This window comes from Musa acuminata, chromosome BXJ1-9 (genome assembly GCF_036884655.1).
Source record: "Musa acuminata AAA Group cultivar baxijiao chromosome BXJ1-9, Cavendish_Baxijiao_AAA, whole genome shotgun sequence".
NCBI lineage: Eukaryota > Viridiplantae > Streptophyta > Magnoliopsida > Zingiberales > Musaceae > Musa > Musa acuminata.
In genome coordinates this window covers 3,095,129-3,121,729 of record NC_088335.1, presented here as the reverse complement: position 1 = coordinate 3,121,729, position 26,601 = coordinate 3,095,129, and the positions used below count along the sequence as shown (strand labels likewise).

The following is a 26,601-nucleotide window of genomic DNA, read 5'->3' as shown; positions in this document are numbered from 1 at the left end:
TAAAAATGATTTCGGTTCGAGAATATATTTTTTAGTTTTATTAATCAATTTTATAATTTTTTTTGGTATTTAAATTCTATGATATCGACTCAATTTCAATGTAATAATTTCATCTTGATCTGTTACGGGACGTTATCGACCAAAGTTTGTTCTCTCTCTCTTATTTAACTTTTCGAAAACTGTCATCGAAGCGCCTGCCGTATTTGCCATCGCCGGCTTCTCCCTGGCGGGCCGTCACCGCGTGCCGTCTCCGCCGGCGACGCTCGTCTACTTCTTTGGACGGTACCGACTCGGTATCCCATCAAGGGATCTCCTGGCGATCGGTCGAAGTATCCACGCCGTCCATCCGTTCGTTGCCCCACCGCACACGACAAAGTCAGGTTGTCTGTCACTCTCTTCTTTCGACTATATTAATGACGCACAGCACTTCTCTCTCTCTCTCTCTCTCTCGTTCTGAGAATCTTTGGAGTTGTCAGATTGATCTCCTGGAAGACCTCCGCTTCCCGTTAATGGCTTCCCTATCCCGCCCCTGCCTCCTGTACCGCGGTTTCTTCGAGGACGCCTCTCGCTGCCTCAAGAAGACCCCCGCCGGTTCCAAAATTTCGCTTCTGAACTCAGCGTGCGGTTCTTCCCCCATTCTTGGATGCTCCACGCGCGTGTCGAGGAGCCTTGTGTCGGCGGAGTTAGGTGCTCGCCTGGGAGCCCTTCGATCTGCGGTCGAGGAGGCGAAGATAGTGAGGCAGCAGGAGGAGGAAGAGGAGAAGGGAAGGCCTCTGAGGGTCGGGATCATCTGCGGTGGCCCGTCTGCGGAGCGTGGCATCTCGTTGAACTCTGCACGATCGGTTCTTGATCATATACAGGTTGCCTGTTCTTTTTTGCTCGAGGGTTTTGCCATCCGATACAGCTCGATTGTTCTTTCTTTGAGGTTTTCTTCATAATGTAACAGGTTTATTATTGTTTCTGTGCGGGGTTTATTGATCATATACTGCTTCTTATTTTCTTTTTTCTTGAGGGTTTTGCCATCGTATACAGCTCGATGGTTCTTTCTTTGTGGTTTTCTTGATTATGTAACAGGTTTATTGTTGTTTCCTTGAGGGTTTTATTTATCAGATAAGGGTTGAATTGGTTTTTATTTTTGATGATGTACAGGATGGTTGTTATTTCTTTGAGGATTTCTTTGATGATGTAATTTGCTATAAGTATGTGCATGGTGTAATTTTCTGTTTACCTTGGATACATTTAGACTGCTACCTACTGTGCCCAAATGATAATAATGATATGTTAAATTGGGTTAAGTTTATTTTTATCATTATATACATTACCTTGTAGGGAATTTTAAGAAGTTTAGGGCTTGAGCTTAGTTTGTGTTGACTAGTAGTTATGGTCTATATGGTCAACAAGTTGGCTTGTTAATGTTTTTCTGTATTATTGAACGTTTTTATTTTATGAGTGCTGATGTTGTAATATTCAGGCCTTGGTTTGGTACAATATGAGGCAGGGATTAAACTTCCTCTTAGGTAAACAACTTAGCGTGAAAAATTAAGGTTCACTGTACCGCCTGAGTCAGTACGGCACGGGGCGGTATATACCAATCAGACCCATCACCGAGACATGGCTTGCATGAGTCCTCGTTGGCACACACTTGCATAACATGTATCGGTACACCAGTATAGATTGGTAGTCTGGTACGTACTGTACCAACAAATCTTCGAAATCGGTCCGATACCCAAAATGGCAAACCTTGCAAAAAAGAAATAATCAACTTGAGAACAGTTGCGCTCATCAAATCTACTCGTGAGAATTTGATTTTAAGCAGATATACTCTTTGCAAGAATTCTTGCCAATAGATGATTTACATAAATTACATGAAACATTAGCATTATAATTTGATTTAAGCATGTGCATGTTGTGATTTTCTGCTTACCTTGGATACATTTAAATTGGTACTTTGCCAAATTGACAATAATGATCTATTAAATTGGGTTAAGTATTTTTTGACATTATATTTATTAACTATTAAATTGGATTATTATCTGTTAGATAATAATAAACCTCTATTACTATAGGATTACATTAAGGATCTTCCTTTAATACTTATTTTTTTAATTGGTAATAAAGGAACTTATTAGTTATTTGCAGAATATACCTTCATGGTGTATGTTATTCGTTGTTAATATTGTTTTGATTGATGGATGTTTAAATGAAATCAAATTTAATTTTGAGTTATGGGACAAATCTTAAAAAATAAAGATTTTAAATTAAGTACGATTAAGTACTAAGACCGGTTTTTTAATCCTTGGTCTAATGCGTTTGATATTTGTTGTTTGAAATGATATGTGACAGTTAGTCATACTAATATATCTTCATGTTTTAAAAAAAATAAAGATGTATTATGTCAAATATTCGAGTATATGATCAGCTTTGGGTTATCTACTTGAAAAGCTCTGCTGTATATAGAGGTTTTATGTTGCACTGTTTTGCTTGGATACAAAATGTGATGTGTAACTAGGGTCTTTGTGATTCTCATCAGGCTGGACTTTTTCTATAAAACAAAAAAAAACTTCTCTTTTGTGGAGAAAACATTCCCTCTTCTTTTATTAGTTAATTATTTTATCTTACCTTAGTAACTATATTAATCCTGTGAATTGATATTTGTTATAATAGAAACATAATAAAACTGTAGTGAACATCTTAATCAATAGCTTTGTTCTTCTTGTGACTGACGTTTAATTCTTTTCTGGTTATGTTACAGGGAGAAGATTTGCATGTCAGCTGCTATTATATTGATTGCAGTCTCAATGCATATGCAATATCACCTGCCCAGGTTAGTGAACTGGATAATGAATTCATTTGTAGTATGGACTTGATGTACCAACTATAAGTAAAGTCATTGGATGTCAAATTGTAGATACATGCAATTGCAATCCTATAGTATAACTCCTGTTCTATAGTGTCTTAAGTCAGATTTAATTGTTCCTTTGTTGTTCACAGTCAAATGTAATACCTTATGGAAGCTATATATCTATTATTATATTGGTGCTTCGTTGGCCATGTCTTTAGACTTATCTCAATCATACGGGCATCCTTTTTGTGGCTTCCACTGATGTGGTGTCCATTATCCTGTAAACTTCTCAATGCTTCTAGCTTTTACGTCCTCATTGTAGTAGTGTCTGGTAATTCTTTCCTCTAATGGATTTGCAGTTATACTCAAACACTCCTGCAGATTTTGATTTCAAACTAGAGAGGTAAACGTTCTGGTTTTTGACTTCATCTTACACTGCTCAATGGCTGGTGTTTCTTTTGTAGATGATTTGCTCCATAACCAAAATTTTGCAGCCTTGCCCAAGGTTTTCGCTCTTTACACACCTTCGTAGAGCATCTTGCTGTCTCTGTGGACATAGTTTTTCCTGTTATCCATGGCCGTTTTGGTGAAGATGGGGGCATTCAGGTCTGTCTTATGAATAAATGGGACACAATTAAACATCCCACATTAAGATTTTCTTACGTTTAATCATATAATTCAGAAAATGCTGATCTGTATCGGTCACTTCCACTTTTAATTGCCATGAATTGCCTAATTATGTAATTTTATAATATCAATAGATTTTTTGGTCTGGGAACTACAAGAACTTGCATATTGCAAAGAATATGTAGGCCATGTTGGAGTCTGTATACTCGCTGAAATGGAGTATTTGCTTCTGTACTGTATGATTAAAATCAGCTGTCTTGTTTGAATGTCTAGGAGCTGCTGGAGAAAGCAAATGTACCATTTGTTGGCACAGCTTCTCATGAATGCCGCCAGGCATTTCACAAGGTTAGCCATCTAGATGCTTTGCTGGTGATTGCAGCTTTATTATGATTTTCATATTGTTATCAATCAAATTAGACATTCTCATTATTTTTCCTTGTGATATCCATCCAATGCTTGCATTCAGTAGTCGTTATTTTTAGTTTACATGTTTGTCCACTGCTCTCCACCATCTCTTGCTTATGTTTGTGGCCTGCCTTTTGTTCTTCTTTTTACATTCTTTGGCATACAAATATTTGATGGAAACTTCTTTTTAACTTGTTATGCTGGTTCAAGTTCACTGAAAATCTTGCTTATTGTATATTTCTTTATTGTTTATTGATTTTGCAAATTGTTTTGCAGTACAATGCATCTTTGGAGCTTATCAAACAGGGTTTCCTCACAGTGCCCGGTTTTCTTGTTCAGGTGTGGCACTAACTTTTATCTTTAAAAATGTTAGGCTACTCTAAATATTGTATGTTTCTTTGAGAAAATGCTTTGGCTTTTGAAAATTTTACATTTGAATCTTGTGGCACTGTTTGATTAGGGGTTATTGCTGTTTGTTTTACTACTTCATTTGCTTCCAAGTACCAATCTATTATCCTACATGGTTGCAATGACCATTTGAAGGCCATAACATGCTACTGAGCAAGGTTAGTCATATTGTAGCATATTACCTGGTACAAGTAGTACGTACCAATCTAATAGGGGACTAGTATGGGTGGTACGTATCAGTCTGCTGGTACATATGTCAATATGTTGGTATGGATTGGTACATACTATACCAATGGCCGGTTGGTACACTCGTATGGACTGTTAAGACAAACATGTTACTGAGTAATTGTTTTTTTTTCTTTCATTCAGTTCCAAATTTTCACTGCTCTTTATTTTGCAGCTTTGAGAGCGTATATGCAGATCTTAGGACAGTAAAGTTATTATTGTTGTTTCACTTCCATGTGCAGGAACCATATTATGCCATTGTTTGTTTAAACTAATTTCATTACCATATATTTGATCCTCTATTTGGTAGCTAATTTTGCTAGTAGGCTAATGATAATTAGCTCACGTTATAATTGGGTATATGAGAATGGGTTCACAATTTTACAGGTTATTGTGCCGATTTAATTAACTATCTTTATGATAAAAGACAATTCACTTGACTGCAAATAAAGCATGAAAGAGGAAGGTACCTGAGTTCAAGGTGGAAGTTAGGCAGATCAATAAGTGTTGATCAAATATCACAATAACAGTGAGCTAATAGAGGTCATTTTATCAAACTCCATCTTTTGGGACATCTGGTTAAAAGAAGCTAGTGCAATTTATCATGTAACAAACAAAATAAAGCACTATGAACTTGTTCAAGTTCCATCTCAAGTTGCTAAACAATCCCTCTTTATCAATTTACTCTTTTTATTTAAATTTTCAAGTCAACTATTCATGATAAATTATTGGATAAGGACACTGATTTTTTTAGTAATAAAAATTTGGAATAAGTTCCTGACAGTTATGCTTTGTGAATTCTCTCAATTATCAGTTATATGTTTCTCTCTTTTTTTTAGTAGGGAAACCAACCAGACAGGTCTGAAATGATAAGGTGGTTTGAAATCAATCTTCTGGATAAGGAAACAGGAAAAGTTGTGGTAAGGGAATGATTCTCTTCTATTCAAATGTACCATACAGATGTTTCAACCTCCATGTACCCTAGGTGAAGCCGACACTGGCTGGATCAAGCATTGGTGTTACAGTTGCTTACGGTGTTGATGATGCCATTGAGAAAGCAATTAACATAATTAGTGAGGTGGTTACCTTTGATGCTACCTATTGTGGAAATTTATTTCATGGGGATGAAAATCTTTGTGTTAGCCTGAGCTCATTCTGTGGCAAATAGGGCATTGATGATAACGTTCTTGTTGAAGTTTTTCTGGAAGGAGGGAGTGAATTTACAGCAATTGTCATTGATGTTGGAATTGATAATGATGCCAAGCCTGTTGTTTTACTACCAACTGAAGTAAGTCAGTCAATATACTTGTTTTTTCTTTATTTGGAAGAAAGCAACATTTTGTTTCTTTTAAGGCATCTAAACTGTCTATATTGTCTTGAGAGTATGTAGGCTATCCTAGACATACTATCTTTCTAGTACATCTTGTAGAATTCTTTTGCTTAATAGATGAACTTTCAAAGACGATACCACTGCCAAGAAATTAATGATCAAGTTTATAGAATTGATATAAAATATTTTGCTATTAGTTAGTAAATGATCAAGAGTTAAAAATTAATTTTCCAATTTACATTTGGATGCCATGGATCAGATTCCAATTATCTAACAAAAGACCTGCTAACCTAACTGAAGAAGGTGAGTTGTCCACTTATTTCTTGTCCTTCCCTTAAAGAAGGTCCTATATGCTATGGGTGTCATTATGAGGCACACCTTCTCTTGGTTTCTGATATGGCATTTTGTGGCATGCTGAGTGTGTATTAGTACACACTTGGCGATGTCATTATCTTGATTTTAGAAGTCTGTTTTAGAATGCATTTGTCAAGCATATCCAATGCAAAAGGGAGTATACTATACTACTATAGAACATTTAAGCATCTGCTAATTATTTTTCTTATTCAATATCAGGTGGAGCTTCAAGTTTTGACCAATAATGATCAGTCTGAGGACACAATTTTTAACTACAGGAGGAAGTATCTTCCAACACAGCAGGCAAGATAATTGGAGCAAGATTTATCTTCTTCTTATATCATTATTATCAGTTGAACTTTTCTCACTTGTAGTTGCTAATGTGTCTGCTTCATGACTTTAGATAAGCTGAATTGGCAATGAACCTAATGTATGCCAAACTGGATTGATAAACTCTGACCCAAAATTGAAACTATTAATTAAATTTTAACATTAATTTGCAATGGCATACTTGGCAAGATGTATACTTCTTTTGATATTTAATGCATATATAAGATGACCGTTGCTTGGCCATGCATGTGCCAACTGGTCTTTATCTGCTGTGAGTAGGATATGCAAGTACTAATCATTGGATGCTTGTAGTTCACATGAACACCCCTCCCCCCGCCCGCCAGTCGTTCACAGTTAAAAGTTTGTATATGAATAAGGAATTTCAGTTTCACCCACTGTGTACCAATTATGGTTTTAGATCTTGGCCCAGTATTGATATCGATCCTCAGGATAGTATGGTACCAACTGTTGGTATCAATATTGCCCTAGTTCGATATTTTCTTTTGCTTTTTTCTTTAATTATGTGTATTTATTATTCATATGTGTTTGTTGGGTTGCACATTATGAATCTGTTCCTAGAGTCTCAGTTAAGCAGAATAATTATATGGCATCAATCTTGATGATCTGAAAAAGCCTGATAATATTTTTGGCTGACATTAATATTTACACCAGATCATATTTCAGGCTATACACATGCTTGCTCAAACACCAATTTACTGAATCTCCATAAGCTTATTAAACATTTCCTTTTTGACATAGAAAAAGAATTGGATCATGTTCTCAAATGTCAAACATGAACAGATGTTTTTTATTCATTTCCACTTATCTACATGATAACCTATTTTAAGATGCAGAAGCAATGAAAAGAAGGCCTCAGATAAAATGTGTAATCACCATTGTAAAATGTTTTTTGATCTGCAAAAACTATCAAGTTTTGTTCTTGGACGCAAGGCACACACTTAGTGGGCTAGAATGTATATTCTTTTGTAATTCTATATTTTAGCTGTTTATGTTGATGTCATTGCATAACAAATCATTGGTCTCTTTGTCAGCGATATTGTATTTGTCATAGAGGCTCATTTTCATTCCTTATTTCCATCCCTTTTTTTATTGCTTGTTAATCTCTAATATTTGCAGTACAGAGAACTTTTTAGGTTATGGATTTACTTTTGCAGGTTGCTTATCACACCCCTCCTCGTTTCCCAACTGATGTCATTGAATGTATAAGACAAGGAGCATCATTGTTATTTCAACATTTTGGTCTTCGTGATTTTGCTAGGATCGATGGTTGGTTTTTACCTGGCAATGCTAATATGTTCTCGACAGTTGCAAAAAATACTAAGTTTGGAATTACAGAATCGGGTAACATCATTTTCACAGACATTAACCTGGTATGTGAAAAGTTTTGCTTATTGTGATTTTGTAGGGCTTACATTTCACTTTGCTAAATTGCTTGCTACTGCAATGGTGCTGGTTTACTGAATGCAGATAAGCGGGATGGAGCAAACCAGCTTCTTATTTCAGCAAGCCTCAAAGGTACCTTCCTATTTATGTCAAGTAACCATCAATTTCAGTAACTTTTGCCAATTTAATATGGGGGTATCTAGGTTGAGACTTATATTATTTTTATATTGTTTGGGCTTTAACCATATACTTTTAAAAATAATACATTAGTGTTTGAAATTTTAGAATTTAATAGAATCATTTGAGAAAAGTTGTAGCATGTAGGGTTTGCCTTTTTGGGTACCAAACCTGTTTTGGCAAACTGTAGAATGGTATATATAGGTTTGTATTGGTGTACTGACACATGGTACGCCAGTGCATACTGGTGGCTCGGCGATGAAGAAAAAGAAAGAGAGGTGGAAGGAATGGTAGAGGAACAGAGGAGGAACGAAAGAAGAGGGAGGAAGAGGAAGAAGTGGAGGAAGAAGAATGAAGAAGAAGAAAGACGAGGAGGAAAAGAGCACTGGTAGTGCACCTGGGAAGCAGCGACAACGAGGTGGTGCCATCTTACACGAAGTGATAGTGGCAGCAGTTGGAAAGTGGCGATGGTGAGGCGGCAACATCTTATGTGATGGGGAAGCAGCAACGGCAGCAGAGGCGAAGTGATGATGGCAAGGCGATGGTACCTTGTGTGAGAAGAGGGCTTGTGTTCTTGAGCCCTAATCTTTTTTTTTTTACACTGATTTAGACATGGCCCCACTATTTCTTCGAATATTTTATTAATTTAACTGGACTGCCCAGTATAAGGGGGTTCCATGTACCAGACCCCTATCGGATCACTACATATTACCTGTATCGGGTGGCATACTACATCGCGGCAAACCTTGGTAGCATGATAAAATACCATTTTGTTTGTTTCAAGATAATACATTACTACACTAAAGTGATAATTATAGTTATTTGAATATGTAAGTATATGTAACAGTTAAGATAAAATCCATCATCTAACCCTTCTTTTGATCAAATAAAGATGATGTCCGTGCTGCTAGCTGATTGGATATTCTGGACAGTCTCTCCTTACAATAGCAAGGATCTTTAGTACCATGCAGGATATTGTTTATGCAGTGATAAATAAGTATTCATAAGATGATGGTGTCCCATAAGAACCAAATTGGCAGCATCTACATTGTTTAGAAAGATGGTCAAGGAAAATTCACCCTAGTTGCATGTTGGCATTTGATAGATGGCAAGTAGAAATGAATTGTTTTAAAATTGAAAAATCAACCCAGAAATGATATTTTCTTATGTGTGAAAGATGGGATTGGTATCTGAAGTTTCAAGCAATTGAGTGGTTAATTTTATACAAATCAAAATAGCCTTAATTAAGAACTATGCATGTGTTTCACAAGTTAATAAAAATGGTGGCAGAAAAAATTATTCTTATTAATTAGAAACTTAGAATTGACACACACCATAATGTGGAGTACCTAAAGAGTGAAAATGGTTAATGATGTTACCAAAAGGGTATTTATGTTTAGTGATTATTGCTACTGCAACAACAGCTTGAACTTTTGCTCCTATTTGCTAGCTGTCTTGTGAAAGCAGAGCTAAGTATGCAGAGATATCTTTTGCTCGATGCCAAGGTATCCAAAGATGGAGAGGGAGAGTTTGTGTGCTAGTCAAGATGAAACCTTGTTGAAAAGGCTCAAACATTGCAAGCAGCTGGGTAACCATGTGGTTATATCTGGATTATAGATGATAGCGGATTGGTACTCGTGGATCACTATCAATATTGCAAATATACTAGGTGTCCACCTGGTATGATAAGTATATCAGGTGTTATGCCTAGTGTGGAATTGAATTGGGCAAAATTAACATGTTCATGTGTTGGTTGGTCATTGGACTAGTAAATGCCAGTCTGCATCCGTTAGTATGGTTGAAATTAAAATCCTTGATATCATGGTTTCAAATCTTGATTTAAGACACACTAATCCCTGAACCGACCAATATGGGTCTGATACACACTGGTGTACTGACACACAGTATGCCAATGTATCAGTCAGTAGAGTTCAAAGAGAAGAGAAGAGAAGGGAAGAGAGAAGGCAGTAGAGGAGGTGGAGGAGGAGGTGGAGAATACAGGAGGCTGAGGAGCAGGGAGGTCTACTGTTAGTTGTTTTGGTTGTCAACAGCAGGTTCGAGATATAGAAAAAAAAGAAGAAAACAAATTTGAAAGAAGTGGACGAAATTGCCAGGTTCAAGTGCTGGTTTCTGGCCAGACCAATAAATACTGGTAGGATCTATACTGGTATTTACCTGTCCGACTGGTTTTTGAACTATGCTTGATATAAACAACTAGCATTGGTCAAGATAGATACATTCATCTACATCTTGACCCAATAGACATAGTTCCATCTGCTGATCTTGCAACCTAAACTGACTTTTCTCCAATTGTTAATCTTAGTGCAATTGTAGGATGCAATTTTATCCATTTTTCCTCTTGCTTCCATAAAATTCTTAACTGAGATTGCATTAATCCTGAGATGGTTATTTTAAACAAGAATTTACTGGATATAAATGACAGTGTCAGTGAAACAAATCACACTGAGGTTGTCAAAGTTTATAGAGGAGAAAACGATCTTGATCTTAGACTGAAAAATATTAACCAATCATATCAACATTAGTGATAACAAATAGATATGGTTTTAAACCCTTGCATGAATTTTAATTATGATAAAAGATACCTGCAACTAATCTGTGATAGCATTGTTAGCGCTACTATCTGTAGCTGTCTTACCCAACTAGTCATCTACAGTTGGGCACAGGTATTATGAAAGACATCTTCTTTCTTTGATCACAGCTTTTATGTCATTCTTCTGTATGACGCTGACAGTTGTTTCTTTCAATAGGTTGGGTTTTCTCATTCAAATGTTCTTCGAACCATCATCCAGCATGCATGCTTGCGATATCCTTCTCTCAAATCATGCAGTAATGCATGGAACACATTATCCAGAAGATTGCAATCTGCTCAGCATAGCAATGTACCCTCCAAGATCCGGGGTTCTCAGAAGGTTTTTGTGCTCTTTGGTGGGGAAACTTCAGAACGTCAAGTATCTCTCATGAGTGGAACAAATGTTTGGCTCAACTTGCAAGGTTATGGTGATGTAAGTTCTGAACTTATTACTGTTTGGTACGTTTATTGAGTTTTAATAAATCATACTGTAGCTACTTGTTCCAATCATGTTATTTATCACTAGTTCTACTCAAACATGTGACTAATTTTTTTCTTTTTCTTGGCTGAATATGTTGCTTAAGTCAAGTAGATGTGTTAGCCCATTTAATACACTTCTATTAATGATTTCGATTTTTTGAACAAATAGATGCAAGCTTCCTGTCAGAGGTTCATTTTTCGATCCCTGCTATTGACTTACAATCTCTCTCGTGCTGTTATGCAGCTGTCATTTTTTAAGTTTGAATCGATTATATTTATTAATCTGAAGGAATTTCTGATTGTAACATCAATGAGTTAATCATCCTCAAAGTTCTGAGCAACTGTTCGTGTTTCCTCTAAACTATTGACCTTCCTGTGTGTACTTTGACTTTTTAAGATATAAAAATTTACCTTCAGATTATTATTCATAATGACTGCATGCCATGATGAGAATATTTATAGTATACAGATAATTATTTTTTTCTTAAAGAGGTTGTAGGATGCAAACAGACGAGTTACATTTTCCAAAGTTTATGTTGCATGTTCAATGACTGAATATTACTTAAGAGTTGAACATTAATTACAGAGTTAGTTAGTTAGAATTATTAAAGGGAGGCCATGTAAATCAGATAGGATTTTTTTTGGAATGGTATAATTGAGATAGACGAAGTTTCAGTGGCAAGAGGGGATTTTAAGTGCTCCTTTGATTCTATCATATAATAAGCTTAATTTTGTTATTTATCTATATTTCTTATGCTATTGGAGATTGGGGTTTCTTTAAAAATATCGAAGATAATCATAACTGAAACTGGTCCGCATAAATTTAAGTCAGAGGTTTTAAATCTCGGTCTAAGATGATTGTGTCATCACTCGTCCGTAAATTGAATCCGGGAAATTGAGGAAGCCTTCATAGTGCCTAGCTTCAGATACTGATCTGAATAATTTACCTGACTGGCATGGTTCTGGTGTACCAGGTGGTATGCCACCCATACCACCATGTCAATCAAAAAGAGCAACACATGGTAATACCGATTAGTACCAAATCAATTGGTACCAGATCATAAGGTTGGATATTGTTCGTTTGTTGGACCATAAATACCTGTCAGTACTGTATTTGAAACTATGGTTTTAATCATAGAACTATAGAAGACCATGCAATCCAAGATTGCCAGCAAGGCATATTTGTACTCATTGCTGGAATTAGTACCTAATATTGGGTTGTTGTGTCAAAATGGTCCAGTAAGTAAAAAGGATTTTCTTTCTTCCCTTCAAAATTTATGCTCTTTAGTGTGTCCCACAGGGTCTGCCGTACCGAAGCGTACCGTCTGTACCAGGCGGTACATACCGGTCCGACAGATTATCGGTACGTGGACCGCCCGGTACCGCTACAGTGCAGCACTACTACAGTATGAAAAAAATAAAAAAAATATTCGGTACACCCTGATGTACCGCCCGGTACACTGGTACCATACCGTACCAAGCCCGGGTCGAAACGCCGGTATGGTACGGTACAGCAAACCTTGGTGTCCCATGCAGTCATCCTTGAACCATCCCAAGGTGCCCAAGCCAAACCGTTAGCAGTTCTATTTTTTCCTTTGTTTTTCTTGTTAACTTTTGCATCTGCAAGACTGTTGTATGGCATTGATGTATCATGTGTTTACTGCACATAAGATCGATTGGACATGTAGCATGTTTCTGGTCTCAGCTATTCTGAATGCCTTTTGTATTCTCATTTTGCCTTTGAATTTTCATTTTGCAATCCTCTGTATGACTGGTGTCTTTAGTGCACTGCTATTGCAAACTCTACAAATGTTTCTCTACTACTTCTTATAATATTAATATATACTCATGTGATCTCTTCCTCAAAGCACTAGTATGTCTTTTCGATGTTCAATAGGAAGATACTTGACTTATCTATATTATTTTCGATCTTAGGCCACTCTGTTATTCTCAATTTTATTAATACCTAGAAACCATTAATTGGTTCATTCATCACATCATGTTTTACATCTATCTTAATGCCCTGATTTCCTTTGGCATAATCTTATCTAAGGAATGCAATTTTGGATTCTGAACTTGTGCATGTCCATGGCCGGACCACTATGATGACTGCTATGACATATCGACACACTGTGATGACTACAGTTAGGCATGCGACACCTAAGTGATAGATGCTTGCAAGGGTCAACATATACCTTAACCTTGTATAGTCCATTAAAGTTATGCACCAAGAAGAAAATGTTAGAAAGATGAATGCATGGGTAGTAAGTTGTAGTCGCACACAAGGACAAGAAAACTATACTAAGAAACTATATTTTATTAAGCACTAAGACTCTCGCAAACGAGCTGAATGATCGCACAAAAAGGGGGTTGGAAGGCAGGTGTTGATTCAATGTTCACTTACAACTTTTGTCGAACCAAAACGATTCATTAAAATCATTACATCACCTCTCAAACAGATAACCGAGGCTTCATCTAGCTTGGTGACACTAGGGAGTGGCTCTAGGGTGTTGAGATGACCAATGCTTTCACCACAACATTGCCTCTAAAAAATTACCTCGTGGCATGCCAAAACAAGTTGTTTCAATTATTTTCCCCTTCATGTGATGACTTCTTAGCCTAAAATGCTAGCATGTTTTATAAAATAAAAATGTTGTCAAAACCTAGCAAATTGAACATTTATGAGGACAAGTTTGGTATAGACCTTAGTAGAATCCAAATGAGAAGTGACTTTTCTAGCTCCAGTGTGTCGAAATTGAGCAAAGGATCATCACAATGACAATGCAAAGGGGTGGTGTAATTGGTGAATGCATTTTGAGGTCAAGCAGGGGAGTAGTCTAAGACCCCGAAGGAGCCAAGACACATGACAATATGTTGATGTTTATGGACATCAAACCGAACGAGATGGTGACTTATGCATTGGTGGACACTGGTGGATATAGGAGCCACTCACAACATAGTGAACTGAGGGGCATGGACTAAAAGACAAAGCAACTTGGATTGAAATAGGCTAAGACTTCGAGCCACATGAAGGCAGTCAATTCGAAAGTAGAGCATATTTGGAGATTGGTGAAGAGAGTCAACATCAAACTTTGAGGTTGGAGCATATTTTCTGGGACTAAAGTTTCTACTGGTGAGGGCAGTATCCAAGTCAATTCCTAAATTCTCTGTTCTTAATGGGTGATGACTCTCCATGTGTGGTGTCACTTTCAAAGAGAGATCTTTGAGGCACACACATGTACTCTTGAAAGAAGAATTGAGGCAAAAAGACCTGACTTGTTCCACAGCAATGCAGTCGGAGTCAAAAGGCCTTAGTGCTTGACAAAGGATCGTTAGGACGAACACTCTCGAAGAATATGTTGGTATGTTAACAAATCATGAGAATCCTTTCCACGTGGTTACAATGTGGAATGGGAGTTCGAACTTGAGTTTTACGTATAGTCAGCCATCCATATTGTGTATCATTCTTGAAGTTAGAGGACCTCCGGGACCTCTTAGATAAGCTGTTGGATGGAATACTATTCTAGAGATTATCTTTGCTCATGGGTATCATGATGTTTTCGTGGGGCAAGATCGAATGAGTGAGTGTTAATGTCAATAAAATGACCTAAGAATGAGAGTTGGCGGGGGCCTTGCAACAAGTTGAAGGTGGTGGCCACCTTGAAAAGTTCCAATTTGATTGATAAAAGATATGGAGGGAATTGCTTCGTGGGACATAGAATGTGTAGAAGCAACTAGTCAGGAGAGGCGAGACATTACAACGATATGGAATCTCAATGGGACTCTGCTATCTAAGAATAACTTGGTCGAGAAAGTGTAGAAGGCCATGAGCTTCAGAGGACGGGGCATGGGATTGCAAATTCACAACAGTCAGAACTTGGTTGAGAAATCATAAAAAAGGTAAAGAAACCTGGGATTACAATCAATCAAAGCAATTAGGCACAAAAGGCTTTTGCAAATGGGCTCAAGGTTGCACACAAAGAGGGTTCCTAAGGTTGGTGCAGACCCAATCAAAGTAATGATTAATGTGAAAACCATGTATAGTCATCCTATCACCAATTGGCAATGGTATGTACCCATTGTGTTAATCGCATGTCATTGTATGCCAGTTGAGGCATGAGACTGTAGAAGTTTTGTTTTCTCTAAAAAAATGATTTTTTTTTTTTTACATTTCTAAGTGGGATTAACTAGTCAATCACACAAATCAAAAATATTTGAAGTGTCTGACATGAGGATTTAAGAATGAAATTGTCAGATGTAGGAATTGTACCAACAAAATAAGTGTATAGAATTATAAGCACTTGTTTACAGGGCCACTATAGCTGTCAGTTACTCTCTCATTTGAATAATTCTGTTCCTTAAAAATGAAAAAAAAAGAGATAATTGACTCTAATTATGTTAGATTTATTTGTGATGGTCGACAATGTATTCATAAAACTATGAACAACTGGGAGGGGAAGAAGGTGAGCAATTGAAACTAAGGTGATTCAATGCTTGGCCAAAAAGTTTTCTAGATAATGTTCTAACATGATTCAATGCTTGGCCAAAAACTAAGGTGAGTATATATATATAAACTTATAAAGTTTTCTAGATAATGTTCTAACATGATTCAATGCTTGGCCATCCATTCCTTATTTCTTTACTATGTATTTGACTATCGTGTGGTCCTGGTATATATTGTTGTTCCTATAAGGATGTTTATGCACTTTAATGATGACCTGACTTATAAGTTTCTTTTCTACCTGAAGTCTTTCATTATTGAATTAGTGTCATGTGTGGTCTTTCTTTTGAATTCAGCTTGATGTGATTCCTTGCCTGCTTGCTCCTGCAAATGGATATGGATCTGCTGAACTTAAGAATGCAGATCAACAAGAGATTTGTAGAACTGTTTGGACTTTACCGTAAGCTTGTTTTATTTTTGACTTATCTATTCAGTTTAATATATTGTACTTGAATGTTTATATAATTAGTTTGTTTTCCAAAGAAAAAGAAACATGTTGCATATTGTTGACAGCATGTGTGGAAACCATTTCCACTGTCTGTATCCATAATACTCAATGGTATTATCTCATTATTCTTTGTTAAAGAGGTTAGTTATGAATCATGTCAAATTTCTTTGAAAATCTCCAGTTTATTTGTTGAACCTATTTTAGGTGGAAGAACTTTCACACTAGATATACTAGCATAATAAATATTTCAGTTTCTATAGAGACTCCAATTTACCAATATACCTTTGAATCCTTTTTCTACATGCTCATAAATCCCATGTTCTACAGTTACTCTCTCGTCCTACGACATACCACAGAGGAAGTTCTGGCAGCATGCATTGAGGCGGTCGAACCAGATAGGGCTTTATTAACATCTCATTTACGTGACAATGTTATGAGTGAACTATCAGCAGCTCTTAGCAAACATTATTGGTTTTCTGGTTTTGACATCAATGAAGAACTACCTGCAAATTTTACGCTGGAAAACTGGATCAAGCATGCTAAAGAGTCTCAGTCAATAGTTTTTATTGCAGGTCAATTCCAAACCATATGCATATATAATTAATAATCATATATAGTCTAGTTTTGTGAGTATGTCAAATTGGCTACATGGCAATATATATTTCCTAAGAGGTGGCAGGCCTTCTTTGGAGCTCATGCTGTAGTTACATATAGTCTCCAAGGACAAATAAATTTGTGTAGTCAGATATAAGTATATCTTTGCATTTTTCTTTTCTGATAAGTTAAACAATGAAGTGATAAATTTTTATGGGGTATAATAATAACACAACATCACTAGATCAACTGCTAAGGTACGTTGAAGAAAATAAGCATAAAATGCTAATGGCTTTATTTAGCAAGACATGATAAAATAAACTTCTATTATTAGTAAAAAATAATCATTATGCACAAAAAATAATGTGGAAGTTGTGATGATGGTTTTTTTGTGTTATTTCTTCAACTACTCTCTGTTAGGCTACAGTCTACCACAGTTCTGATGCACAGTTCTTAATTGGGTGGTCCATACTCTTAGTTAAGGTTTGCTATAATAGTCACTAATTTGAATTTATTCTTGAATGAATATAGCAAATGTTCTGTGAATATCTACTGTGAAGAAATTGTAACATTCAGGTGGTGATGAATCCTATTGTCACTAATGCAGATTTACAAATGTTAGATAATCACAGGAACTTGATAAAATAATTTCATGTAAGTCCATGCATTTGTACAATTATCAGGTACTTCAATACTTTTTAAGTTTCCCATGTGATACTAAACATGAACAAGTGTTCTAACATAGTTCAAACTTCAAACAAAATATATTCTTCATCATTGCTTGTTCCTTGGCTGTGAAAGCAGTTTTTAATAGTTTCTCTCTCATGACTAGAATTAGTATTTCTCTGTTAAACATCACTTAAGAACCTTTTTTGACCTAGAAAGTTATGTTCCCATAATTAGTGTTGTGTTTGCACTTTAAGCTGATTGAATATGTAGATAAAATAGCTAGATAATGATGAGGTTTATTAAATGCAAATATTAGATTTTTTGGTACATTCTATATTACTCGTAGGATACAAGAGTGCCTGTTAACACCATGATACACTGGATAGATGAGTCAAATCTACAAAATCACATTGACAAATAGTTTTATTCATTTTCCAGATTTGACCATAATGGCCAGAAACTTCTATATAATATGCCTCACCCACTGCAGATTTCTCATTTACTCCTTCCATGATCATTTTCAAAGCATTTTCTTTTAGTAAATCTAGAAGCGCGAGCCAGTTAAGCGTCTCTCTTTTTTTTCTTTCTTTTACTCCTTTTTTTAATGTGCTGCAGCATCCATAGCCATGGGTTAGGTCTTGGTTATTTGGTCACTATTTCAGATCAAGTGTTCCATTTCACTTAATTTGGGTGATATGTCCAAAATCTTTGTTATTAATAAAAAGAAAAGATTTCAACTTCTTTTATATATGTTTTGATATCATGAGTCTACTATTTTATTTCTTTGATCATTGTTAGCTACTTCTATTATAGTGCATGGTGGAATTGGTGAAGATGGTACTCTCCAATCTTTGTTAGAGGCTGCTGGAGTTCCTTATACAGGTGATAAGCCTGTAACAACATTTTCTTGAACTCCAACTTGTTATTTTAGTATTTTGCTGGGGTTTTTAATTTCAAACGGTGCAGGTCCAGGACCTTTTGCTTCCAAAATATGTATGGATAAAATGCAAACATCTCTTTCTCTTAGCCAAGTAAGGTATCTGTAATATTTTTATGTATATGGTATTGCATAATGTTTTTGCTTTGTGACTATGCCTTTTCAGTCTCAAAACTGTTTGTTATCAACAGTTCTGTGACAACAAATTTGTTATCTTATAATGTTCTGTTTGCCTTAGTAACATAAGTTTCTGACCTAAAAGCTTAACTGAGAAATGGTTTAGTTTTACATTTAAAACACTAGAAGGTCAGATGACAAATTTTCTACTGTCGATGTTATTAATTGTGGATAATAATTTTGTGTTATACATCCTACATCCAAACTAACGGTCTAGGAGCTAGACTTGTAGAATTTTGCCTGACAAGAATGCTCAATGGCTGGAAAAGATCGATGTAGCCAACTCCAAACAATCGTGATATTGTGGGTTTTGGCTTCTCGTTGTGGTTTAATGCAAAGGCCTCCTCCTACAGTGTCCAAGATACAGAAACTTCCAAATTCTGAGGTGAATTTGGAGCAAACTATTTTGTGGCAGCCCACAACTGTGCCATGTTTATCTATGGGATAAGATAACCTCTAAGTCATCGTCTATCATCTCTTTCCCAACTCCTATTCCTATCTCTTTGATATGCACACACTTCGCCAATTTCTTAAACATGTCAAATACTTTCCCGGTTCCAGTCCAGTAAATAAATCTGCTATTCAATTTATAAGCATCGAGAATCATTCCCATGAATAGTGTAAGTTTATAAAAACTAGTGAAAGTTTCTATCTGATGGATGGGGTGAGTACTTTCCCCATCTAGCTATAAATATTCTGAACCATAGTTTGAAATTTTACAGGCCTGTATTAGTCCTTGGCTAGATCGGTATAGGTATGGTTCATAATAGCATACTGACACTTGGTATGACTGTAAGTGCTATGGTAGAGGAGAAATACTGGGAGATACAGTAGGCCAATGCTAGCAGGTGGACAGGAGGTGGCATGAGGCAGGAGAAAAACATGTGCATTCACATTTTTCCCTAAGCCCGCTACCTTATAAAAAGAAAATGACCATTATTGCCCGAAAGGGGTGGTCTGCATCCTGGTTAAAGCCCATCCAATACATGCCTGTTAAGGCAAAGTTAGGAACCTCGTTTTGAACAAAGATCTTAAGTATTTCTGATATGTGATAATGCAAATGAAGTTATTAAGGATGACAGAATAGTGGCATTCTATGGAAACCAGGAATGATGAAAAATTGCTACCTTTTCGTACCTTAGAAAGTATGATCACTTCTACATCTGATTGTGGCAGAAATGATGTTGCAGGACTGGGCCATTCACTATTCAGCAAAAACAAAATAACTTTTTGTAGCCTTAATATAACAATCTCTCTCTTGCCGTCTGTCAAGTGTAATAACCTTTAATTAGGATGTTAAGAGTAAATGTGCCGGCTGAGAACCCAAAGATCTTGCTTTGACAGATATTTGGCAATACTCAACAGGTCATGCTTGTAAAATGAGTAAAAGGAGAATAAAAGAAAAGGTTCCTAAGAAAAATTTAAGGTTTTATATTAGTCAAAACCAGTGTTTTAAATACCAGTCTAATAGTCATTTCGGTAATTGACTAGTCTGATATGGTACCAAGATATTTTCCTGTATATCAACCTACATTACTGGTGCTTGGTCAAACTGGTAAATAATGGTTGATATTGGCAAAAATATGGGCATAACAGTTGGAGGAGGCTGTAATAAGTTCATTAGCAAAGATGGTAGGAGTGCAAAGACAATTTAGTATATTCAGGATTAGCCAAATATGATGACTACTCTAGGAATGCAGAATAAGTTTAAAAAAAGAGGATAAATTTAAATTATCCTCCCATCTTTCGTATAGAAATCAAGAACTATATCCAAGTCAAATTCTAGGATAAAGTTAAGACCACCTTTTCCTTTGTTGGTTTATGAAAACAAATGAATTATTAGCATTTGTATGTCATAGAACTTATGTGCAGCCTGGCATTGTGATGTCTACTCCAGAAACATTCTAAGTTGTATTATTTACTGAAACATATTTTGATACAATAAGTAATGACCATCTTGTCCAAAAGGAGAGAGAAAAAAAAGAGCAAAATTTTAATCCCAAGAGAAGTCATGTTTATTAGACTATATGAATGTTCACTAATGAAGAGATTTCATTAATCTGTACTACAGTCTATAAACTTTTCTTGGGACCATTCATCCCGGCGAATCATATAAATGCCAATTTTTAACTAATTTTATCATGAAGAATGAAAATTTAGGAATTTAGAAGCATCAGAATTTTATGAACTCTTTGGTCTACACGACACTTAGTTCAATATCAGTGGTTCAGATCCTTAAAAGAAATGTCCTGTGTCATATTTAGTGCATAATTTTTTATTTTTCCACCTTTTAATGTTTGGTGTACATACAACACAGCAAAGTCATAAAGTCCCAACTATTGGGATTTGGATCTTTTGTCATCATTGAAATATGTAAAACACTGTAAAGTCCTACTTTTTAATGGCTTGATGTACATGAAAAATGGATTTCAAATTGCATCAATTCTGGTTTCTTGGCCTTCTCTGTTTTGTAAATGTGTTCGGCAGAGTTGATTTTCAACTTGTAGCTTGCATCTTAATTTTAACCGGTATGAGGCCTGGGTTCTGTATCTTTATTATTATTCCTTTAATTTTGAAACAGTTGACAAGTTTGGGAGTACTTACCATACCTAAAGTTGTTCGGAGAAAAGAAGAATTACTGAATTCTTATGTATCTGATACCTGGCAAGCTCTGACAAGTGAACTGCAATCAAGGTCATTATGTGTCAAACCAGCTCGGGATGGATGCTCAACTGGTGTTGCTAGATTATGGTATGAAGACCCTGTCAAGGTCATTTTGGTTAAAATTTGGTGGTAATGAGCAAGTACTTGATTTATCTGCTTCTCAGTTTCAGTTTTAATGATAATAGTGTATTTGCAGCTCCATGGAAGATCTTGAAGTCTATGTAAATGCATTAAGGAACTCCCTCCCACGTATACCCGCTAATAGTTTGTTAAAGGTCTGCAATACTCACTGTCAATTTAGAACTTTCAAGATATGTGCTTATAAAAGTGTAGTTTTGTTAGTTCCATTTTTTTTATAAATGGGCATCTAAAAGCAAAAGAATTGATTATTCTTTTAGTTGACAGCATATATGGTTTATTTCAAGTTCTACAGGATCTTGTTTCGTATGACCTGATCTGTTGTTGTAGTGCTGATCCATGATTTGGTGTCTTATCACATGCCAAGACACATTAGTTAACTAAGTTATGTCCATATATGTACATACTAGCATGCTGGTTCCTATTTGCTGTTATGGGAAAAAACATGGTACATAGGTATGTACCTCTTTGGTACATTGGTAAAAAATGATCATAAACATGCTTTCATCAGCAAGGAACTCAATTTAATATTTGATTGTGACAGTGTTTATCTATGTTTCTTGGTTGATGCTAGACCAGATGTACAGAATTATACACCTTTGTCAAATAGGATCATTGAAATTTGAGTGCAGTGTGTTTGCCAGAAATGAGTATTTGTAAAATTGTATTGCTTGGAAATTGGCATAGTTATTGTTCTTTAACATGCCTGAGTTCGACTGGCAGAGTATGTAGTACCTTTTTAAAAATGTTCAATATATTTTTCATGGGTTCAGAAACTTTTTAAAAATGCTATGCTTTTAGATTCAAATGAAAATACCTTTTTGATTATGTTCTTCCCTATAACAGTCACTTCTTGTTTTTTTGTTAAGGATCATGATATCTTCCTTTTGTGGTACTTGGCATCATCTTTTGTGGATTACATGAAACCTAATACCATTTTTTATATTAGCATATATGAAGTGATATTTCATTTCATTTTGTCCCTGTACTTCTAGCAGACAAACTGTTTTAATTTCCCTTGACAAATATATACAGATAAATGATCTAAATAAATTGTTTTGGAGTTATATTTTTATAGGGAATTAGCTAAATGATATCAATTCAAGTGTTTTTCTGTCTTCTTACTACATCCATATTATCTCGTTCTCCATACCTATAAATTTATGTTTTTAATATTTTCCAAGTGATGGATTTTGAACACCATGAACATGTAACATTTGAGTTTACCATAGAAAAATTATACATGCTGTTTTGTTGGTGACTTAATTATGCCTAACTACTTCCTACAAACTAACTCCTAAAAGTGAGAAGTTGTTTCTAACAATTGCATATCTTGAGCCAATGAAAGCTTGTCTAGAATTTTTTTCACCTTGAACTGTAAATTCTTTAGTCAATGAACACTTTGTGTGTTGGTAGTATCTTATAATACTTAAAAATATTCCTGGCATTGTGTCTAATCTAATTGTGATTCTTTTAGTTGATATTTGATTTTCTGTATTAGGCACATGGGGTGATCGAAATGCCAAGCCCTCCTCCTCAGTCATTAATTTTCGAGCCTTTTATTGAAACAGATGAAATAATTGTTTCATCCAAATCACTGGATAGTAATGCTCGTCATCTTATATGGGAAGGACATACTGGATGGGTTGAAGTGACAGTTGGTGTCATGGGTACACGTGGTGAGATGCATTCACTTAGTCCTAGTATTACTGTCAAAGAAACTGGTGACATTTTATCACTTGAAGAGAAATTTCAAGGTATGTTTCTCATTTAATGTTGTCGTACAGGTCCTGAATATATTTAACTAATTATTTCTTTTCCACAGTTGATCTTATTGATATTTTATCTTGAAAGGCATGCCATTTAGATGAGGAGTACCAATTGCATTAACAAATGTGCTTTCATGAATTTTCTGCAGTGTCTTAGCTATGATTTAGAATAATTACAGTGATTATCATTTTTTTCTAATATTGCACTTTGGCCTTCCATAGTTGCCTTCAAGTTTTCCAATGCTTTTTCTTATTCATATTACCTCCAGATGGTACTATCAGTTTAGCTTATTACTAATGCTCTTTGTATCTAGATTCTCTAATTGTACAAAATACATCTTTGTATGTAGATTTTAATCACCTATAGACAACATTATTATATTGCACTATGTTGCTATTTTAATTTTTAAGAATTACCATGTTGGTATATCCAGATCATGTTGTACTCGTATCAGTGTCCATTCATTATAGATTGCACTCTACCAGATTTAAAGTTGAAATTTTTCTTAACAAAGAAACTATTTAGGAGAAAACATTTAATTGTTCTAACTTCTGTGGATATTTGCTTATGTAGGAATGTTATTCTTAGCAACAAGTCCTTAGCTACAATGTCATCTGAACATTTTCTAAATTCTAAATTTCAGCTTACGTGTCAGCTTCATCTTTATCAAGCTTATTTATTCCTCGGCTTCTTGAACAACAATGTAGTAAAGTTCTAATCACCTAATTAAGAAAGAGAGGCATCTGTTAGCTAGGAAAGGTTTTGCTATCATAGTGAATGATCCCTGATTTTATGTTATTTGTCATCTTTGCTCATGTTTCTAGTTGATACTTTTTTTTTATTAAGTACTTCGTATAATGTGCATCCCATTCATGTTATCATTTTGGATGCTTCAAGGAACAGTCATTGTTTATAATTAACAATTAATTATTTGTATATGTGCATTTTGCAGGTGGTACTGGCATCAACTTGACACCACCTCCAGCAGCAATAATAAGGTTCATCTCAAAATCCTGTTATATAATTGCTGATTATATGGTTTTTAACATTTGACACAAGAATTGACAAATGTACTAAAACGTGATAATTATAACTGCAATTTTTTGGCCATTTATTTGATCATTCAGATGCATATCATAATTTTGAAATTGTAACGTTGACCACTATCTAAAGCCTGAAAATAAAATACTTATTGAGATTCTGAGTTTCTATGATGTGGACATAATTTGGATGCTATGTGCAAAAATGCTAGTAATAATAATTTGGATGCTATGTAATTGTGAGTTTCTGTGAGATAGATATTTGGAATCTGTAAATTGTGATAATGTTTTCGGTAGAGCAGTTAAACCTCTATTATTTTCCTTTGGCACTTCAAGAGTTGGAAAAGGTCAGGATTTTGTTCAGTCATTATTAACATGCACATTTTGTCTGAGATTGTTATGTTTTGGTTTTTAACGACTGATGATATGACTCCAAACTAGATCTTATGATTGATTTTTTGGCATGCGGGATCTGTCAATCTCATTTCATAATCATCATTAAGCAGTAAAAAAAAGCATGCTAATTCTTGTAAGTTTGGCAAAGAAATTTGTATAATGATTCAGGTTCATTATGTTATATGGTGCTTTTTTAACCTGGGTAATATCATTGCTCACAACCAAAAATAAAAAATAAAAATTAGAACTTTCTTCACTTGCAAGTAATTATCAAATGCAAGAGTTGAATCTTTTTCACTGTCAGGCCAAAGCATCAAAAAAGGAGGGTTGCAATAGGCAGCTAACAGCCATTTTATATGGAAATAGTTGGGACATTTTGGCTTGTTTGTTGATGTGGTGGATCAAACAGGTGTAGGCTATTGGTCTCATCCACATGGAGAAATGCCTGTGAACTAGTAGAGGTGATGTGTTGCAAAGTCCTGCTGCTTCTCCGCAGCATGTCAAATATAGCACAGATCTTTTAAAAGCCCAAAATGCTAGACATATAGTCGTTTGCTTTCTTTCTTTGCAGTTCTGTATGTTTTATCCTTTAGGTAAGGTAGAAGAATCCTCCCGAAATGTTTAAGTAGAACCTGTCTTTAATTAACTTGATTAATTGGCGTTGGACTTGTATATTCAGGATGACTTGAAGGCAGTATAATTTAGGTGACATAATATTCATTCTTCTACATGTGCTTTCTGAAGGAGTGTGTTCTTGTCTTGCTGAGTATTTCCTTTGGCCTTTTCTCACAGTGATGAAGCCTTACAAAGATGTAAACAACGAATTGAAATCATTGCAAATACTTTAGGATTGGAAGGATTTTCTCGGATTGATGCATTCATGAATGTGCAAAGTGGGGAGGTATATTCTTCTCATTAATTTATTGATCCTTTTCTCTACATTTTAATTAATGGTAATTTACATCATGGATCTGTTTTCATTAAAGGTGCCATCCATCATTGTTCAGCTTGAACTCGGTTTTCATGAGACTAGCATATTTTTGTTCGAAGTAATTTCTTGTACTTGTAGCTCTCGAGTCCATCTCAATCATTGATCATACTGATCTGAAAATTGGGCTTCCTTTGTCCTGCTATGACGGATAGATTCATCTTTTAAATGGAGTGTGGTACCATTTGATGAAATGTCTTTTGCTGCAACCAAGCTTAGCCAAGTATTATGCTGCTTGTTGAGATCATCCCTGCTTTCCTAGTTTCATTATTTAAATTGCATTCCATCTGAAAGCAACTAACTTTATCCCGTAGATGTTGAAATAGCTGGTACATAGCCATTCCAACCCCCCTAACTCTATTCACCTCATCTAAACAGCCGAATCAGAGGTTGTGTGAAGTATATTATCTCTCTGCATGCTAAGTATCCTACAGAAAGTAAATTGCAGCATCCGATCATATTGAAGTAGGCTTATTTTGGTAGCTTGTAATAATTTGTTACATACTGCAGTTATTTTAAAAAGTGCTTGTCAATTTGTCTTTATCGTATCCACTGCCTGTTGTACAATTCTCATAACCCATTAAATGTCTGTTAACAGGTTTTAGTGATAGAGGTTAACACCATACCAGGGATGACCCCATCGACCGTCTTGATTCATCAGGTAATTCATTAGATCTGTGACAATTGCAAGAGTCACTCTATAAAAGATGCATCCACCACTTGGGCGTAATGACCATCGACTCTCTTTTCAGGCCCTTGAAGAACAACCACCCATACGTCCTCAAGAATTTTTTCGTACCGTTCTTGAGTTTGCTCGGCAAAGATCGAATTAGATCCTTCTCCATCATCCAAACTACAACTCAGTATCCTAATTAAGGCACTTATTAAGGGAATAAATAATTGGATCTCTTAGTGTCATTCTGGTTGCTCTTTGTTTGAGCCCTATTTATCATATTACTGTTTTGTGTTTTACTTTGTAATTGATTTTTAAGCAAATGGTCAGTGATGAATGCTAGTTTTAATCCCCAGACTTTATAATAATTGAATAAAGTTTTTGTTAGATAAGCCGGTTAGTTTTTCGCCTTCGAATTTGCTGGATGAAATTGA

The 26,601-nt window shown here is 35.5% G+C and overlaps 1 protein-coding gene across 4 annotated transcripts; it reads left to right on the top strand.

Annotated features, from left to right (window-relative positions):
- Window positions 1-209: 209 nt before the first annotated feature.
- Window positions 210-26,559, top strand: LOC103996960 (uncharacterized). 4 transcript variants are annotated; one of them, XM_018818524.2, is made up of 25 exons: window positions 210-380; window positions 477-860; window positions 2,753-2,824; window positions 3,202-3,245; window positions 3,337-3,448; window positions 3,743-3,814; window positions 4,151-4,213; window positions 5,350-5,427; window positions 5,493-5,585; window positions 5,676-5,795; window positions 6,411-6,494; window positions 7,697-7,912; window positions 8,010-8,057; window positions 10,871-11,125; window positions 15,970-16,073; window positions 16,449-16,693; window positions 18,198-18,266; window positions 18,351-18,415; window positions 21,080-21,249; window positions 21,359-21,437; window positions 22,802-23,057; window positions 24,023-24,068; window positions 25,299-25,407; window positions 26,093-26,155; window positions 26,247-26,559. In XM_018818524.2, the coding sequence occupies exons 2-25, from the start codon at window positions 510-512 to the stop codon at window positions 26,325-26,327; spliced, it is 2,895 nt and encodes a 964-aa protein (XP_018674069.2). In that variant the 5' UTR covers window positions 210-380; window positions 477-509; the 3' UTR covers window positions 26,328-26,559. The 4 variants fall into 4 exon arrangements, with proteins under 4 accessions (XP_018674069.2, XP_009416312.2, XP_009416313.2 ...); XM_009418037.3 differs by lacking the exon at window positions 210-380 and having other exon boundaries at window positions 433-860; XM_009418038.3 differs by lacking the exons at window positions 210-380; window positions 21,359-21,437; window positions 22,802-23,057; ... (2 more) ...; window positions 26,093-26,155; window positions 26,247-26,559 and having other exon boundaries at window positions 433-860; window positions 18,351-18,420; window positions 21,080-21,217.
- The last annotated feature ends 42 nt before the right edge of the window (window positions 26,560-26,601 follow it).

Coding starts and splice junctions, on each gene's coding strand:
- LOC103996960 (XM_018818524.2), top strand. CDS start 510: ATGGCTTCCCTATCCCGCCCCTGCCTCCTGTACCGCGGTTTCTTCGAG. Junction 861..2,752: donor CGGTTCTTGATCATATACAG/GTTGCCTGTTCT, acceptor GTTATGTTACAG/GGAGAAGATTTGCATGTCAG. Junction 16,694..18,197: donor GTCAATAGTTTTTATTGCAG/GTCAATTCCAAA, acceptor CTTCTATTATAG/TGCATGGTGGAATTGGTGAA.